Source organism: Entelurus aequoreus, linkage group LG06, assembly GCF_033978785.1.
Source record: "Entelurus aequoreus isolate RoL-2023_Sb linkage group LG06, RoL_Eaeq_v1.1, whole genome shotgun sequence".
NCBI classification, from domain to species: Eukaryota; Metazoa; Chordata; class Actinopteri; order Syngnathiformes; family Syngnathidae; genus Entelurus; species Entelurus aequoreus.
The window spans coordinates 46,122,255-46,138,720 of NC_084736.1; the positions used below are offsets into that span (position 1 = coordinate 46,122,255).

The 16,466-nt window shown below is 38.0% G+C and overlaps 1 protein-coding gene across 5 annotated transcripts in view; it reads right to left on the reverse strand.

Annotated features, from left to right (window-relative positions):
• The window catches only part of akr1a1a (aldo-keto reductase family 1, member A1a (aldehyde reductase)), a 15,844-nt gene extending 2,520 nt beyond the window's left edge, over positions 1–13,324 (reverse strand). Inside the window, exons 1-8 of one of the 5 annotated variants that reach the window (XM_062050842.1) lie at positions 13,231–13,324; positions 13,044–13,171; positions 12,795–12,898; positions 11,365–11,484; positions 8,316–8,467; positions 4,202–4,397; positions 3,387–3,436; positions 3,175–3,324 (exon numbers count right to left, since the gene is read on the reverse strand). In XM_062050842.1, the coding sequence (XP_061906826.1) occupies positions 3,175–3,324; positions 3,387–3,436; positions 4,202–4,397; positions 8,316–8,467; positions 11,365–11,484; positions 12,795–12,881 (755 nt within the window). In that variant the 5' untranslated portion in view covers positions 12,882–12,898; positions 13,044–13,171; positions 13,231–13,324. The other 4 variants (XM_062050843.1, XM_062050841.1, XM_062050846.1 and 1 more) reach the window with 4 other exon arrangements.
• Positions 13,325–16,466: the final 3,142 nt, after the last annotated feature.

Below are 16,466 nucleotides of genomic sequence, written 5' to 3' on the forward strand. Positions count from 1 at the left end.
AGTACATACAAGCAGGGAGAATGGACGTTTTTTGGCTTAAAAACTAACGATAAAGGTGAAGTTATAACACTGAAACGCCCTCAGAAAGAGGTGCTTTAAGACATGGCTAGCTAGCAGGGAACGTCCAGCCGCAGTCGGCAGTGTTTTAGCTACTTCTAAATCACTAATCCTGGTCTCCATGGCGACGAATAAAGTAAGTTTCTTACAAGTATCATCATGAGGAATAGCTAAACATGCTTCACTACACTCTGTAGGAGGATATGGTAGCTCACCGGCGTTACCGCTAACAAAAGCTAGTGCGCCTGAATGTAAACAAATGCCATGGGTGGATCTACACCTGACATCCACTGTAATGCTGGCGTATCTAGTCGATACTACTTTGATGACATCAATATGTTTTACCAGCACATCTTTTTTCCTTTTTAAAAAAAAAATCATAAATGTTTATTAACTCAGTAAATATGTCCCTGGACACATGAGGTCTTTGAATATGACCAATGTATGATCTTGTAACTACTTGGTATCGGATCGATACCTAAATTTGTGGTATCATCCAAAACTAATGTGAATTATCCAAACAGAAGAATAAGTGATTATTACATTTTAACAGAAGTGTACATAGAACATGCTAAAACATATTAACAGTAAATGAACAAGTGGATTAATAATCCTTTTTTTACAGCTTGTCCCTCATAATTTTGACAAAATAGAATGATAAATGACATAATGTTACTGCATATGTCAGCAGACTAATTAGGAGCCTTTGTTTGCTTACTTACTAATAAAAGACAAGTTGTCTAGTATGTTCACTATTTCATTTAAGGACAAACTTGCAATAAGAAACATGTTTAATGTACCCTAAGATTTGTTGTTAAAATAAAGCTAATAATGCCATTTTTTTGTTGTCCCCTTTATTTAGAAAAGTATCAAAAGTATTGAAACAACATTTTGGTACCGGTACTAAAATATTGGTATCGGGACAACCCTAGTCCCTTTTAGTGGAAAAAGGTTGGGGAACCCTGGTCTCGACCTTATCTGTGAAATTAAGTTAATTGATCTGCAATTTTCAAGTGACTATTTTGATTACACTTCTTTACAAGAAATCTGCGTTCAAAGAACTCCGGCTTATTAGTGATTCCCAGAGCCAAAAAAAAGTCTGCGGGCTATAGAGCGTTTTCTATTCGGGCTCCAGTACTCTGGAATGCCCTCCCGGTAACAGTTAGAGATGCTACCTCAGTGGAAGCATTTAAGTCCCATCTTAAAACTCATTTGTATAATCTAGCCTTTAAATAGACCCCCCTTTTTTAGACCAGTTGATCTGCCGTTTCTTTTCTTCTCTCCTCTTCTCCCCTGTCCCTTGCGAGGGGGAGTTGCATAGGTCCGGTGGCCATGGATGAAGTGCTGGCTGTCCAGAGTCGGGACCCCGGGTGGACCACTAGCCTGTGCATCGGTTGGGGACATCTCTGCGCTGCTGACCCGTCTCCGCTCGGGATGGTTTCCTGTTGGCCCCGCTGTGGACTGGACTCCCGCTGATGTGTTGGATCCACTGTGGACTGGACTCCCGCTGATGTGTTGGATCCACTGTGGACTGGACTTTCACAATGTTATGTCAGACCCACTCGACATCCATTGCTTTCGGTCTCCCCTAGAGGGAGACCACATATGCGGTCCTCTCCAAGGTTTCTCATAGTCATTCACCGACGTCCCACTGGGGTGAGTTTTTCCTTGCCCGTATGTGGGCTCTGTACCGAGGATGTCGTTGTGGCTTGTACAGCCCTTTGAGACACTTGTGATTTAGGGCTATTTAAATAAACATTGATTGATTGAAATCTTTTCTACCCCAGGTTGCATCCTAAAATAACTAACGTGCTTCCATCTGTTGAAAAGCTATATGGAATTATTTTATTTTCCAGCATGATCTGGCACCTGCCCACAGTGCCAAAACCACCAGTAACTGGTGTACTGACCATGGCATTACTGTCCTCGATTGGCCTGCCAACTCCTCTGACCTGAACCTCATAGAGAATTTGTGGGGTATTGTGAAGAATAAGCTGAAAGACACCAGACCCAATAATGCAAATGAGCTATTGAAGCATCCTGGGCATTCATAACACCTCAGCAATGCCACAGGCTGATTGCCTCCATGCCACGCCGCATTGATGCAGTAATCCGTGCAAAAGGATTCCCAACCAAGTACTGAGTGCATTAATTGACATTTTCAAATGTTTGATTTTGTTTTGCTGTTATAAATCTTTTTTTTTTTTTACTTGGTCTGAGGAAATATTCAAATTTTTTGAGATAGGATTTTTGAGTTTTCTTAAGATGTATGCCATAATCAGCAATATTAAAATAACAAAAGGCTTGCAATATTTCAGTTGATGTGTAATGAATCCAGAATGTATGACATTTTTGTTTTTTTAATTGTATTACAGAAAATAAAGGACTTTGTCACAATATTCTAGTTTTCTGAGACAGTCCTGTATATATATTTCCACACTTTTTTAAATCAATATTTGTATACTTTTTTAAATCTAACTTGAATTTAATCTGATTCATATTTTGTACTAAAATGAATTCATGAGAAAATACATTGTTGTGCAAAATAACAAATTGAACATTATTAAAGTTTGTAAATGTTAATCCATTGTCTGTCAATCTAAGGCAGGGGTCGGCAACCTTTATCACTCAAAGAGCCATTTTGGCAAGTTTCACAAATTAAAGAAAATAATGGGAGCCACAAAGAAAAAATTTAATTTAAAATGAAAAACACTGCATACAAAGCTTTAATTGCTTTGTGCTATGTTGACCAGGGGTCTCAGACACACGCACCGGCACGCACTTTAATATGGAAATTTGATGTCAGTGCGGCCCGCGAGATTTTAATCAATGGCGCTTGATAGCGTCATACTTGCCAACCCTCTCATTATTTCCGGGAGACTCCCGAATATCAGGGAGTGCTGGCACTGCCTTTGGTGCCCTCTACAGCCTGCCCCCTGGGGGGGGGGTCGGCAAGTATGCAGCTGAGCCGCATCAGAGTGGTCAAAGAGCCGCGGGTTGCCGACCCCTGATCTAAGGAGATCAAGTATGAGATCTTGGACAGACGGCATTGTCGTAAACTTGACTGTGCCTAATGCTATGTCCTAGACATGCACATTAATTTTAAAGAAGTCTTACCGCAGTATGATCTGTGCAGGTGTTTTATGGCACCTCTTGGATATTTCTCCCAGTCGATGGTCTTGCAGCAGACAAGGTTCATCAGCGGAGGCCCAAGGGCGATCCCCGCTGCCCAGAGGACTGTAGGCTGTCAGACACACGGCCACTGACCTGTGGTGCGTTCATCAGCACATTAGTTGTGGTTCTAGTATTTCAGAAGATGCGTGACTAACCTGCAGTGAGCCAGAAGATCGACTTGGGACAAATATGGATGACACTCCACCTACAGCAACCATGAAGCACACACAGTGTGAGAAATGATGACCTGTGAACTATAAACAATTTTGATGGAACTTTGCAAGCATGTTTGAAATAAACTAAACTACTCAAAGTTGAATCATTAAAAATAAATGTAAAGTCTAAATTTTAAATATGAAAACATGTTATATCTAAATGGTAAATATAAATGTAATTCCATCCATCCATTTTCTACTGCTTGTCCCTTTTGGGGTTGTTAAATATAAATCTAATCGTTAACTCTAATTGTTGAATATACATATAAACCTTAAATCAAAATACAAATGTTATATCTGAATGTTAAACATCAATCTAAATTGAAATGTTAAATATGAAGGGTAAATCTAAATGTCAAATCTGAATTTTAAATCTAAATAAAAATGTTACATCTTAATCTAAAATCGAACTGTAAAATCGAAATGTAACATCTAAATGTTGACTTAAATTGGAATCTAAATGTACAAATCTAAATGTTAAATCTGAATTTTAAATATACATGTTACATTTTAATCTATGTAAAATCTAAATTTTAAAATAAATCTAAATGTAAAATCTAAATTTTAAATCTAAATATTAAAATGTAAAATCCAAATGTTGAATCTAAATTCTAAATCTGAATCTAAATGATAAAGTCTAAATGTAAAATATAAATTTAAATGTTAAATCTGTATCCAAATGTTACAGGAAATATAAATATTAGATCTAAATGTAAAATAGAAACATTTTTCTTAACACCCAACATTAGTTCTACCTGGTTGACCACGGGCTTGTGCCTGGCTGTGCTGATGATGTTATCGGTCTGTCTGGCGTTAAAGTTGGACAGACCAATGGCCTTGACCAGACCTTGGTCTACGAGTTCCTCCATGGCGGCCCATGTGTCTTTGTAGTGCGTATTGGAGTAACACACACTCCCATCTTCTCGTCGAGGCATCAGCTCCTTCCCTGGTCTGCAACAATAAAAACAAACCATCATGTGACACACACAGTATATATATATGTATATATATATATATTCAGTATGTAAATTTATATGTATAGTACAAAACCCAAAACCAGTGAAGTTGGCACATTGTGTAAATCATAAATAAAAACAATATGCAATGATTTGCAAATCCTTTTCAACTTATATTTAATTGAATAGATTGCAAAGACAAGATATTTAATGTTCAAACTGAGAATTTTTATTTTTTTTGGCAAATAATCATTAATTTAGAATTTAATGGCAGCAACACATTGCAAAAAAGTTGGCACAGGGGCATGTTCACCACTGTGTTACATGGCCTTTCCTTTTAACAACACTCAGTAAACGTTTGGGAACTGAGGAGACACATTTTTGAAGCTTTTCTGGTGGAATTCTTTCCCATTCTTGCTTGATGTACAGCTTAAAATGTTCAACAGTCCGAGGGTCTCCGTTGTGGTATTTTAGGCTTCATATTGCACCACACATTTTCAATGGGAGACAGGTCTGGACTACAGGCAGGCCAGTCTAGTACCCCCACTCTTTTACTATGAAGCCATGTTGATGTAACACGTGGCTTGGCATTGTCTTGCTGAAATAAGCAGGGGCGTCCATGGTAACGTTGCTTGGATGGCAACATATGTTGCTCCAAAACCTGTATGTACCTTTCAGCATTAATGGCGCCTTCACAGATGTGTAAGTTACACATGCTTTGGGCACTAATACACCCCTAAACCATCACAGATGCTGGCTTTTCAACTTTGCGCCTATAACAACCCGGATGGTTCTTTTCCTCTTTGGTCCGGAGGACACAGCGTCCACAGTTTCCAAAAAACAATTTGAAATGTGGACTCGTCAGACCACAGAACACTTTTCCACTTTGTATCAGTCCATCTTAGATGAGTTCAGGCCCAGCGAAGCTGGCAGCGTTCCTGGGTGTTGTTGATAAATGGCTTTCGCTTTGCATAGGAGAGTTTTAACTTGCACTTACAGATGTAGTGACCAACTGCAGTTACTGACAGTGGTTTTCTGAAGTGTTCCTGAGCCCATGTGGTGATATCCTTTACACACTGATGTTGTTTTTTTTGTTGCAGTACCGCCTGAGGGATCGAAGGTCACGGCCTTGCCGCTTAAGTGTAGTGATTTCTCCAGATTCTCTGAACCTTTTAGTGATATTACGGACCGTAGATGGTGAAATCCCTAAATTCCTTGCAATAGCTTGTTAAGAAATGTTGTTCTTAAACTGTTCGACAATTTTCTCACGCATTTGTTGACAAAGTGGTGACCCTCGCCCCATCCTTGTTTGTGAATGACTGAGCATTTCATGGAAGCTGCTTTTAAACCCAATCATGGCACCCACCTGTTCCCAATTAGCCTGTTCACCTGTAAATTGTTCCAAATAAGTGTTTGATGAGCTTTCCTTAACTTTCTCAGTCTTTTTTGCCAATTGGGCCAGCTTTTTTGAAACATGTTGCAGGCATCAAATTCCAAATGAGCTAATATTTACAAAAAATAACAAAGTTTTCCATTTCGAACGTTAAGTATCTTGTCTTTGCAGTCTATTCAATTGAATATAGGATTTGCAAATCATTGTATTTTGTTTTTATTTATCATTTACACAACGTGCCAACTTCACTGGTTTTGGGTTTTGTGTATATATATATATATATATATGTATATATATATATATATATATATATATATATATATATATATATATATATATATATATATATATATATATATATATATATATATATATATATATATACTACCGTTCAAAAGTGTGGGGTCACCCAAACAATTTTGTGGAATAGCCTTCATTTCTAAGAACAAGAATAGACTGTCGAGTTTCAGATGAAAGTTATCTTTTTCTGGCCATTTTGAGCGTTTAATTGACCCCACAAATGTGATGCTCCAGAAACTCAATCTGCTCAAAGGAAGGTCAGTTTTGTAGCTTCTGTAACGAGCTAAACTGATTTCAGATGTGTGAACATGATTGCACAAGGGTTTTCTAATCATCAATTAGCCTTCTGAGCCAATGAGCAAACACATTGTACCATTAGAACACTGGAGTGATACTTGCTGGAAATGGGCCTCTATACACCTATGTAGATATTGCACCAAAACCCAGACATTTGCAGCTAGAATAGTCATTTACCACATTAGCAATGTATAGAGTGTATTTCTTTAAAGTTAAGACTAGTTTAAAGTTATCTTCATTGAAAAGTACAGTGTTTTTCCTTCAAAACTAAGGACATTTCAATGTGACCCCAAACTTTTGAACGGTAGTGTATATATATATATATACGTGGTCAAATATGTAAAGAACATTTCCAATAATTTCTACAACTCTTATTTTTTTGTGATAGAGTGATTGGAGTACATACTTGTTGGTCACAAAAAACATTCATGACGTTTGGTTCTTTTATGAATTTATTATGGGTCTACTGAAAATGTGAGCAAATCTGCTGGGTCAAAAGTATACATACAGCAATGTTAATATTTGGTTACATGTCCCTTGGCAAGTTTCACTGCAATAAGGCGCTTTTGGTAGCCATCCACAAGCTTCTGGTTGAATTTTTGACCACTCCTCTTGACAAAATTGGTGCAGTTCAGCTAAATTTGTTGGTTTTCTGACATGGACTTGTTTCTTCAGCATTGTCCACGTGTTCTCAATGGGGTTTAAGTCAGGACTTTGGGAAGGCCACTCTAAAACCTTAATTCTAGCCTGATTTAGCCATTCCTTTACCACTTTTGACGTGTGTTTGGGGTCATTGTCCTGTTGGAACACCCAACTGCGCCCAAGACCCAACCTCCAGGCTGATGATTTTAGGTTGTCCTGAAGAATTTGGAGGTAATCCTCCTTTTTCATTGTCCCATTTACTCTCTGTAAAGCACCAGTTCCATTGGCAGCAAAACAGGCCCAGAGCATAATACTACCACCACCATGCTTGACGGTAGGAATGGTGTTCCTGGGATTAAAGGCCTCACCTTTTCTCCTCCAAACATATTGCTGGGTATTGATGGCCAAACAGCTCAATTTTTGTTTCATCTTACCACAGAACTTTCCTCCAGAAGGTCTTATCTTTGTCCATGTGATCAGCAGCAAACTTTAGACGAGCCTTAAGGTGTCACTTCTGGAGCAAGGGCTTCCTTCTTGCATGGTAGACTCTCAGTCCATGGCGATGCAAAACACCCTTGACTGTGGACACTGACACCTGTGTTACAGCAGCTTCCAATTCATTGCAGACTTGCTTTTTGGTGGTTCTCGGTTGACTCTTGATCATCCTGACCAATTTTCTCTCAGCAGCAGGTGATAGCTTGCGTTTTCTTCCTGATCGTGGCAGTGACAAAACTGTGCCATGAACTTTATACTTACGAACAATTGTCTGCACAGTTGCTCTTGGGACCTTAAGTTGCTCTGAAATGGCTTCAACTGACTTTCCTGACTTGTTCAAGTCTATGATTATTTTTTTCAGATCTGTGCTGAGTTCCTTTGACTTTCCCATTGTTGCATTTGACTGCATCACATGAGCCCTATTTAAATGAGTTCAGAGAAGTCAACAGGTGTCGTCAATCATAATCACTCACATGAAGTTAAGAGGCCATGCCATGAAGCTAATTTGATACGATTGTAACTTTTCTACATCACTAAAATTGATAATGTATGTTGCTGTATGTATACTTTTGACCCAACAGATTTGGTCACATTTTCAGTAGACACATAATAAATTCATAAAAGAACCAAACATCATGAATATTTTTTGTGACCAACAAGTATGTGCTCCAATCACTCTATCACAAAAAATAAGAGTTGTAGATATATATATATATATATATATATATATATATATATATATATATATACATACTCTTTACATAACAGTGTTGGGGAGTGACTCACTGAAAGGCCATAGGCCAGTGCATCAGATAGAGGTCTAGATAGGAGACACCCAGGTGGTCCAGGGTGGTCTTGCATGCTTCCTCAACATCTGAGGGGTCATGTTTGGTGTTCCACAGTTTCGACGTCAGAAAAACTTGATCGCGACGCAACGCCTGCAAGAATAACGACAAAGGCGTTTTGGTTCTTTTACTTGTGATTGGCTTTTTTGTGTTAATGTTGACCCCGGAATATTATTGTATAATGTGTTTTACCTCATTCTACATTTTGTATCATTATCTTTCTTCTCTGATTGGCTGTAAGGAATCACATGTTTCTACTTAGCTAATATGGTTAATTGTATGCCCAATGAGGGATCAATAATCCAACTAATAATAAATCTCTCCATATTTACTTTTTAACAATGCAAAAAAAGTGTGAGCCAAATATAACATAAAATATAATTTGTTTGTGTGATTATATATATTCTTATATAAGGTGCCAAATGTAAAAATTAAATCACACTTCTCCAGCTGATATATTGTTAATTTATTTAGCTCACCATTCTCACCTTTAAATGATTTTCTACACATTTGAGGTAGGAATTGAATGGTTAACCTAAATGTTAAATCTTAATACAAAAATGAAAAGTAAAGTCTAAATGTTAAATATAAATGTTAAATCTAATTCTAAATATTAAGTCTAAATCAAAATGTTAAATCTAAATCTTCAATCTAAGTGTAAAATTCAAATGAAAAATCCAAAAGTTAAATATAAATGTTAAGTATAAATATAAATGTTGAATCTGATCGTCAAATCAAAATCTATATATTTACCCTAGATCAAAATGTTAAATCTAAATCTGGATGTAAAATCTAAAAGTAAAATATAACTAAATGTAAATGTAACTAAATGTAACATCTAATTGTTAAATATAATTCTAGATGTAAAATCTATATGTTAAATATAATTCTAAATGTAAAATCTAAATGTTAAATATGACTCTAAATTTAAAATCTAATTGTTAAATATAACTCTAAATCTTAAATCTAAATATTGAATCTAAATGTAAAATCTAAATGTTGAATATACTTCAAAATTTAAAATCTAAATGTTAAATACAACTGTAAATGTAAAATCAAAATCTGAAATACAACTAAATGTAAAATCTAAATGTGAAATATAATTCTAAATGTTAAATATAACTTTACATGTTAAATCTAAATGTTAAGTTCTATCTATCTATCTATCCCTTTCCTATGCTGCTTATCCTCATTAGGGTTGCGGGTTAGCTGGAGCCAGCTGACTTTGGGAAAGAAGCAGGGTACACACTAGACTGGATACCAGCTAATGGCATAAATAGTCAATTTAAATGTTAAAAATAAATCTAAATGTTAAATTGGAAGGACAAACACTAAATTGGCCCTAGAGTGTGAATGTTGTCTGTCTATCTGTGTTGGCCCTGCGATGAGGTGGTGACTTGTCCAGGGTGTACAGCTGGGATAGGATCCAGCACCGCGAGCGGAAGAAAATGGTTGGATGGATAGAAATATAAATGTTAGTCTTTTGTGACTCTGCAGCATCGCGTGGACATCGGGGGCGGTACCTCTGGATTGGCAGACCGGGGTGGTGGTTCCTCTCTTTAAGAAGGGGAACCGGAGGGTGTGTTCTAACTATCGTGGGATCACACTCCTCAGCCTTCCCGGTAAGGTCTATTCAGGTGTGCTGGAGAGGAGGCTACGCCGGATAGTCGAACCTCGGATTCAGGAGGAACAGTGTGGTTTTCGTCCTGGTCGTGGAACTGTGGACCAGCTCTATACTCTCGGCAGGGTCCTTGAGGGTGCATGGGAGTTTGCCCAACCAGTCTACATGTGCTTTGTGGACTTGGAGAAGGCATTCGACCGTGTCCCTCGGGAAGTCCTGTGGGGAGTGCTCAGAGAGTATGGGGTATCGGACTGTCTGATTGTGGCGGTCCGTTCCCTGTATGATCAGTGCCAGAGTTTGGTCCGCATTGCCGGCAGTAAGTCGGACACGTTTCCAGTGAGAGTTGGACTCCGCCAAGGCTGCCCTTTGTCACCGATTCTGTTCATAACTTTTATGGACAGAATTTCTAGGTGCAGTCAAGGCATTGAGGGGATCTGGTTTGGTGGCTGCAGGATTAGGTCTCTGCTTTTTGCAGATGATGTGGTCCTGATGGCTTCATCTGGCCAGGATCTTCAGCTCTCGCTGGATCGGTTCGCAGCTGAGTGTGAAGCGACTGGGATGAGAATCAGCACCTCCAAGTCCGAATCCATGGTTCTTGCCCGGAAAAGGGTGGAGTGCCATCTCCGGGTTGCGGAGGAGACCCTGCCCCAAGTGGAGGAGTTCAAGTACCTCGGAGTCTTGTTCACGAGTGAGGGAAGAGTGGATCGTGAGATCGACAGGCGGATCGGTGCGGCGTCTTCAGTAATGCGGACGCTGTATCGATCCGTTGTGGTGAAGAAGGAGCTGAGCCGGAAGGCAAAGCTTTCAATTTACCGGTCGATCTACGTTCCCATCCTCACCTATGGTCATGAGCTTTGGGTTATGACCGAAAGGACAAGATCACGGGTACATGCGGCCGAAATGAGTTTCCTCCACCGGGTGGCGGGGCTCTCCCTTAGAGATAGGGTGAGAAGCTCTGTCATCCGGGGGGAGCTCAAAGTAAAGCCGCTGCTCCTCCACATCGAGAGGAGCCAGATGAGGTGGTTCGGGCATCTGGTCAGGATGCCACCCGAACGCCTCCCTAGGGAGGTGTTTAGGGCACGTCCGACCAGTAGGAGGCCACGAGGAAGACCCAGGACACGTTGGGAAGACTATGTCTCCCGGCTGGCCTGGGAACGCCTCGGGATCCCCCGGGAGGAGCTGGACAAAGTGGTTGGGGAGAGGGAAGTCTGGGCTTCCCTGCTTAAGCTGCTGCCCCCGCGACCCGACCTCGGATAAGCAGAAGAAGATGGATGGATGGATGGATGGTCTTTTGTTATTGTTGTTTGCAATGGTGTAGAACTGCGTAGTGCAGGTGGTGTACAGGTGTTTTAATGTTGGACAAGGTTACCTTCCCGGGACCGACCCTGAGGGCCAGAGCCTCGCCCACCTCCTGTTCATTGCCATATGCCGCTGCACAGTCAATGTGTGTGTAGCCACAGTCTAATGCTGCCAGCACCGCCTGTTTCACCTGCAATCAACACGTAAATACACCTGTTAATTACTGGCACACTCAAGAGCCGCAACATCTCAATAAGAACACTTCCTCAGTCTTAAGAGATCCAATCAAGAGCTGCGTTTGGAAGAACTGTAAAACCTTGTTATCGTTAATTGACTTTGGTGAACTAAAATGATTTACAAATCAAATATTTTTTATAACTGTAGCATAGAAAAACCTGTTTACAACCTTCTAAACAGGTTTTTTTTTTACATTTTGAGAGCCCTCTACAATTGAAATAGAACCACAAACACCAGACTGGGGCAATTTAAGTCCTGGGGGCCACATGCGGCCCCTTAAGCTTTTCAATCTGACCCGCCGGACATTCCCAAATAATTGTTTTAGAACTTTAAGATGGAAACTGTAGCTGTCATTATGATGTGCAGTGATGTTTTTAATTTACCCTGAGTCTTGAACTATACAATCTAATCTAATTAGTTACTATGGTAATCTAACTCACAGCAGCTCAGACGAGGCACCAAGCAGTGTGGGTGGGGAGCGTTTCCACAGAGTGTTTCTAGAGCGGCAAGCCTGAAATGTGGGTGTCAGAGACAGACGCGGATGGAGATTTTTACAACAAAGTTGTAAAGCTTAGTGATACATCAGATATATCAGATTGTAGGTGTTTTTTTTACCCTTCGCCTTCATATTTCGCTGTGTTTGTTAAATTTTTTTTGCGTTTCGCTTGATTGTAAAATATGTCGATCGGGGGGGGGGGGCGGGGGGGGGGCGGGAGGTAAAAGAGGAGCGACGTTCATATGTTGTCAATATTCAGTGTCTTATCGTTCGTAGTTAATATTGTAAATCCTGCATCCTTTATTTTTTAATGTAAATTCTGGGTGTCTCATTCAGTGAAAAAATGTAAAATTCCATTCCGTTTTTTAAGGCGGTCTGTCATAACGTTTTTAGCATTCAGACATTATTGTGAGGTTTTGTGTTAGTGTTCCTGTAAATAGATATACCGGCCTCCAGACACATTTTTTTCCGATAAATTTGGTCCCCCGAGGCAAAATAATTGCCCAGTCCTGACATACACTCATTAAATCCACTTTAGTAATGCTGCCTGAGGCCGACCCAATCAGTGGCCATAATACTGAACATCATACTCTGATTGGTTTGGTCTCATCTAGCTTTGATTTTTTTCAGCTAATTTAGACATTTTATGCTTAAAAATGTGGTCCTAAAACACGCTTTAAAAACTCCATAAATGGAAATATTAGGAACACCACTGCAAACTACAACCACAATAACACTCTTATTAGATCTCATTGGACAATGCAGACCTGTACCTGTCCTGGTGCACTCTTCCAAGTCCCAAGGCCCACCATGGGCATCCTCTGGCCCGTTGCGAGAGTGACGAAGGCACTCATGTTCCACCTTTGTGCAGCTGACACACAAAGTGAGACTTTGTGAGGCGGACCAGTCAGTCAGTTACCGATTATAGCGTCCACTTCTCAACCCATGAACTGCTGCTGCCTGTTAAACATCTTCTATCCACACAGTATGAAGTGGACATAATTGGAAATGCAAACCTTCAGTGAACTCTGCTGCCTGCGTGCCAGAAATAGCTGATGCGGCGATTAGTCACAGTGTACTGCAGCTCCTCTCAGCAGCCTTGTGCACTATGCAGTGTGCACTATGCAGTATAGTATCCTCACACCTCACATGATTAAAGTGGACTTAACACATGTTGTTTGAAAATGAAGTGCAAGTTCTTACCTGTTTTTTCTGTTTTGAGTAGTCAGAGTGCAACAGTCCATAGGAGATGGGGGACAAAAAAAGAGTTCATGGTCAAAGTCTACCTTCCTTGTTTATGTGTAACTAAAACTGATGTCCAAACTCCACTGCACACACGTTTCCAAAATATCTGCAGCATCCTCTGATAGCGATCAGGAATCAGCAACATTCCTTCCACAAAACAATCTGTTTGGTTCTTATTCTTCTACATCCACTATTTACAATAAAAAAACAACAACCAATGTTGTAAAATCTCAAATTTACATGAAATCTTTTCGATAGCTCCCATATTTTGATGCAGATCTGGACAAAAGATCCAATTGACTTATTGATTTTCCCTTTTTGCTGTTACAGTCCACTTGCACTGAGGCAATGGCAATGATCCAGCAGAATAGACATGTTTATTTTTGAAGTTCTTTTAGAACTACCTCAATGCATTAGTGTCCCACATGATGATGATCATTATCATTATTATTATATCATAAAACTTATTATCAATATCATCATCATTGATATTAACATTATTATTATAACCATCATTGTTAATATTATTACTCTATTATTATCTTTATAATGATCATCATTAATATTATTCATGATTATATATATTTTTTTGTTATATAAATATTACAAATTATACATTATTTTATGTATATTATTACCACCATCATTGTTATATCATAATTATCATGATTTTCATTGTTATTATCATCATCGTCTTCATATTTATCATAATATATAGTTATGATGTACTACACAGTATATATAAATATATACATCATATACTATTAAAATATCATCATTATCATTATATTATCTTAATAATTATTATTGTTATCATTATACATATTATCAATATCATCATCATTAATACTAACATTATCATAACAACATGATTAATATAATGATGATCATTGTAATGATCATCATTGTATTATTAATGATTATATTTTATTTTGTTAAATACATATTAAATATCACACATTATACATTGTTATATACGTATATGTATATGTGTATATACACACACACGCACACACACATTATTGGGGGCGGCTTGGCGTAGTGGGTAGAGCGGCCTTGCCAGAAACCTGAGGGTTGCAGGTTCGCTCCCCGCCTCTTACCATCCAAAAATCGCTGCCGTTGTGTCCTTGGGCAGGACACTTCACCCTTGCCCCCGGTGCCGCTCACACCGGAGAATGAATGATGAATGAATGAGTTGTAAAAATGAATGATGGGTTCTCACTTCTCTGTGAAGCGCTTTGAGTGTCTAGAAAAGCGCTATATAAATCTAATCCATTATTATTATTATTATTATCATCATCATTGTTATTATCATCATCATATTTATATATATCATATTTATATATATATATATACATATATATATATATATATATATATATATATATATATATATGTGTATATATATATATATATATATATATATATATATATACACATATATATATATACACATATATATATATATATATATATATACATATATATATATATATATATATATACATATATATATATATATATATACATACATACATACATACATACATACATACATACATACATACATATATATATATATATATATACATACATACATACATACATACATACATACATACATACATACATATATATATATATATATACATATATATATATATATATATATATATATATATATATATATATATATATATATATATATATATATATATATATATATATATATATATATATATATATATATATATATATAATCACCATTATTGTCATCATCAATATTATTGTCATTATCAGATTAAAGAGTGTATTGGCCTACAAATAAAAATGAAACATGGCTTCCATTGGAACATTGCAAAAATAAGTATGAAAGTTTCAATAATAATTAAGCTGATATAATTTTCCCTCTGCAACAAAAAGTTCACATGTGGATATTTTCTTGAATTTTCATGTAATTATTTAGCGTATTTTGATCTACATTAAATTGGTGTTGAGCACAAATATGTCAATAATATTAGATCCTGCATTCTCCAGTTATTACGTTTATGTCCCTCAATGGAAATAGTTCGAAAACCTCCTGGCGAAGGTCTGTGGGAGTACTATCGCAGTAGTACAATATATACTACTTTACCTATATACAGTTGTGGTCAAAAGTTGACATACACTTGTAAAGAACATAATGTCATGGATGTCTTGAGTTTCCAATCATTTCTAAAACTCTTATTTTTGTGTGATAGAGTGATTGGAGCACATACTTGTTGGTCACAAAAAACATTCTTGAAGTTTGGTTTTTTTATGAATTTATTATGGGTCTACTGAAAATGTGACCAAATCTGCTGGGTCAAAAGTATACATACAGCAATGTTAATATTTGGTTACATGTCCCTTGGCAAGTTTCACTGCAATAAGGCGCTTTTGGTAGCCATCCACAAGCTTCTGGTTGAATTTTTGACCACTCCTCTTGACAAAATTGGTGCAGTTCAGCTAAATTTGTTAGTTTTCTGACATGCACTTGTTTCTTCATCATTGTTCACACGTTTAAGTCAGGACTTTGGGAAGGCCATTCTAAAACCTTAATTCTAGCCTGATTTAGCTATTTTTGTTTCATCTGACCACATAACTTTCCTCTAGAAGGTCTTATCTTTGGCCATGTGATGTCAGATGAAACAAAAATTGAGCTATTTGGCCAAAATACCCAGCAATATGTTTGGAGGAGAAAAAGTGAGGCCTTTAATCCCAGGAACACCATGCCTACCGTCAAGCATGGTGGTGGTAGTATTATGCTCTGGGCCTGTTTTGCTGCCAATGGAACTGGTGCTTTACAGAGAGTAAATGGGACAATGAAAAAGGAGGATTACCTTCAAATTCTTCAGGACAACCTAAAATCATCACCCCGGAGGTTGGGTCTTGGGCGCAGTTGGGTGTTCCAACATTACAATGACCCAAAACACACGCCAAAAGTAGTAAAGGAACGGCTAAATCAGGCTAGAATTAAGGTTTTAGAATGGCCTTCCCAAAGTCCTGACTTCAACGTGTGGACAATGTCAGAAAACCAACAAATGTAGCTGAACTGCACCAAGGAGGAAAGTTCTGTGGTAAGATGAAACAAAAATTGAGCTGTTTGGCCATCAATACCCAGCAATATGTTTGGAGGAGAAAAGGTGAGGCCTTTAATCCCAGGAACACCACGC